We start from the raw sequence: 2,362 nt of genomic DNA on the forward strand, positions 1-2,362 counted from the left end.
CCACTTTTTGTTAGTTTAGCGAACTTCTTCATTTTTTAAGTTGGGAAAACTCAGCAATAAACATTTTAGTGTATGCTAAAATATTAAGAAGAGTCTACAAAAAAACTGGCAAAAAATTAAGTTCAGCCATTGTTGTAGGTATTATTATATCTAGCCTTTTGGAAACAAGCTTAATAAAACTGCTTAAGATTTTTCCTCCAATAAAATGGTTTTGGAATAGTCATTTCTCATAATGATAGTTTGACACAAAAACATGTTTCCCGCCTGAAAACACATCTTTTTAAACTGGCATATAAATGATCATGATCACTGTTCATCAGTGGCCTGTACTACCAAGCAGGGTAACTGGCTTATCCGTAACTTCAGGAGTAACTTCATGACGTCGGGTGTAACCTCCTGGTTTACCCGTACCACAAAAGGTGGATAGGTGTTACCCGAGGTCTGTTGCCATGGCAATTTACGCTGGATCTCTAAACTGCTCCGAGCAGGTTTTGTTCGTGGTTAACTCGAGGTTACCCTGCACGTGGACTAAACACCACATCTGTACTCAGTGTTAATGATGAGAAGTAGGATATTAATACACACCACTTAAATATGTTTAGATTTCAGCCTGATTTGTTCCACTGCGGCTGCGGTGAAGTTCTGAACACAACAGCATTACATTCAGACAGCGAGCCCTGCAGCCGAGCTGGGATTTTAGAGAGGAAATCAGACAGGAAACAGAAAACAAATCCAAGATCAAAGTGTGAAATTTACAAGAAGAAAAATCGGAAATTCCCCTGAAATTAAGGTCACAAAAAATCGAAATCTGGTGTTTCTTCTGAATACGCCCGATCCAAGGCAAAGTCTCTGAGGTGCATGATAGTGATTGTGGGCTAAACTCAGGAGTTTTTCCTCTCTGCTAAATCTGATTGCAAAGTTTAATATAACTTTCCAATGCATGTATAATACACTGCAGACATGTGTGTGTGATGTTGCAGCCTTGCAAAGGCTTTTTTGCGAAAAAACTGCCTGCACGGCCAAACACGCCCCTTTTATGCGAACATGCACCAACTCCAATTAAGTTAACACGGGGTTAACACCAACGCAACTAACCATCCTAACATCTTATCCACCTTCGTTTTTGCTGTTAGTTTTATAAATGTATTTCTAGACTGTTTGAAGATGTTTTGTGAGGTGACCTTGAGTGTTCTGAAAGGTGCCGGTAAATAAAATGTATTATTATTATTATTTGGGCAGAGCAAGATGACAGATTTGGGAGGAGGTGGACTTCACAACATGTTTCCAACTGCTTGTTGACTTTTACCAATGTTTTCCTGCAGGTGAGAAGTGATCATGTTGCTCCCATCTACGTCATCAACCTTCTCATTACCGACCTGATTCAGCTCTGCTGCATGATCGTTGAGGTGGCAAAACCTGAGGATAGGAGGATACGTTACATCTTCATATATATTTACTTCTCTGCTCTGTTTGCCAGTATTGGCTTCATGGTCTGCGTCGCCCTGGAAAGGTATCTATCTGTCTATCCAGTATGTGTGGAGCTCCTTCTGTCTGAACATTATATTAGTTTATAACTCTGAAGCTCCTCAAAGACTTTGTGTCCATCTTGTATTACAGGTATTTGGTCATCGCCCACCCACTGTGGTACCGCTGCAGACGAACCATCAAGACCTCTGTGGTGCTCTGTGTCCTGGTCTGGGTCCTTTCTCCTGTCTGTGCCATCGTATTAGATTTCGGTAATTATCTGGCCACATACATAATCTTCGCCATCCTCTTCCTCCTTCCCTTCCCACTGTTAATATTCTTCCTGGTTGGGACCCTCAAAGCCCTGTCTGCTTCCATCTCGGTCCCCTCTGATGAAAATCGACGAATTGTGGGAATTTTGGTTCTGGTGCTGCTTATTTACACTCTGCTGTTCCTGCCCACCATCATTTGGTTCTTGAAAGTATACACTGACAATAACCGATTGGTAGACTCCAGACTCAACCTTCTGTATCTTACAATTGTTAGATTCAGTCCTCTTGCAGACTTGTTCCTGTATGTGTTCATGAGGAAAGGGTTCATAGACAAGCTTTTGGCCTCTGTGTGTTGTGCAGAATGGACAGCAATGATATCAGCAGGTCATCAGTATGAATGATGACAACATTTCCACAGTCAGCTTCATGTAGGCAGAGAAAGAGGGAGAGAGAGAAAGGGGAGGAAACAGGAGGAGAAATGGAGGCCAATAGAAAGGATAGAGACGAGACAGATCCTGTCATCTACTGAGACCATTTCCAATAAGACACCTAACTGTAGAGAACAGGAAGCACTGTTTGGACTCTGCTGTGGGAGAAGTGGCTGCTGGGAAATGTTTTGGTCAACT

General features: G+C 42.0%; 1 protein-coding gene across 1 annotated transcript; it reads left to right on the forward strand.

Annotated features, from left to right (window-relative positions):
* Positions 1–1,487: 1,487 nt before the first annotated feature.
* Positions 1,488–2,121, forward strand: LOC119884151 (mas-related G-protein coupled receptor member A7-like; the record flags this gene model as incomplete). The annotated part of the gene is given in 3 exon segments (XM_038694614.1): positions 1,488–1,533; positions 1,626–2,095; positions 2,098–2,121. Coding segments are annotated over 3 exon segments (540 nt in total), but the record flags the coding sequence as incomplete, so codon positions are not given.
* Positions 2,122–2,362: the final 241 nt, after the last annotated feature.

This window comes from Micropterus salmoides, unplaced genomic scaffold (genome assembly GCF_014851395.1).
Source record: "Micropterus salmoides isolate LMB-PRFRI ecotype aquatic unplaced genomic scaffold, ASM1485139v1 Ms_hic_scaffold_3218, whole genome shotgun sequence".
NCBI classification, from domain to species: domain Eukaryota; kingdom Metazoa; phylum Chordata; class Actinopteri; order Centrarchiformes; family Centrarchidae; genus Micropterus; species Micropterus salmoides.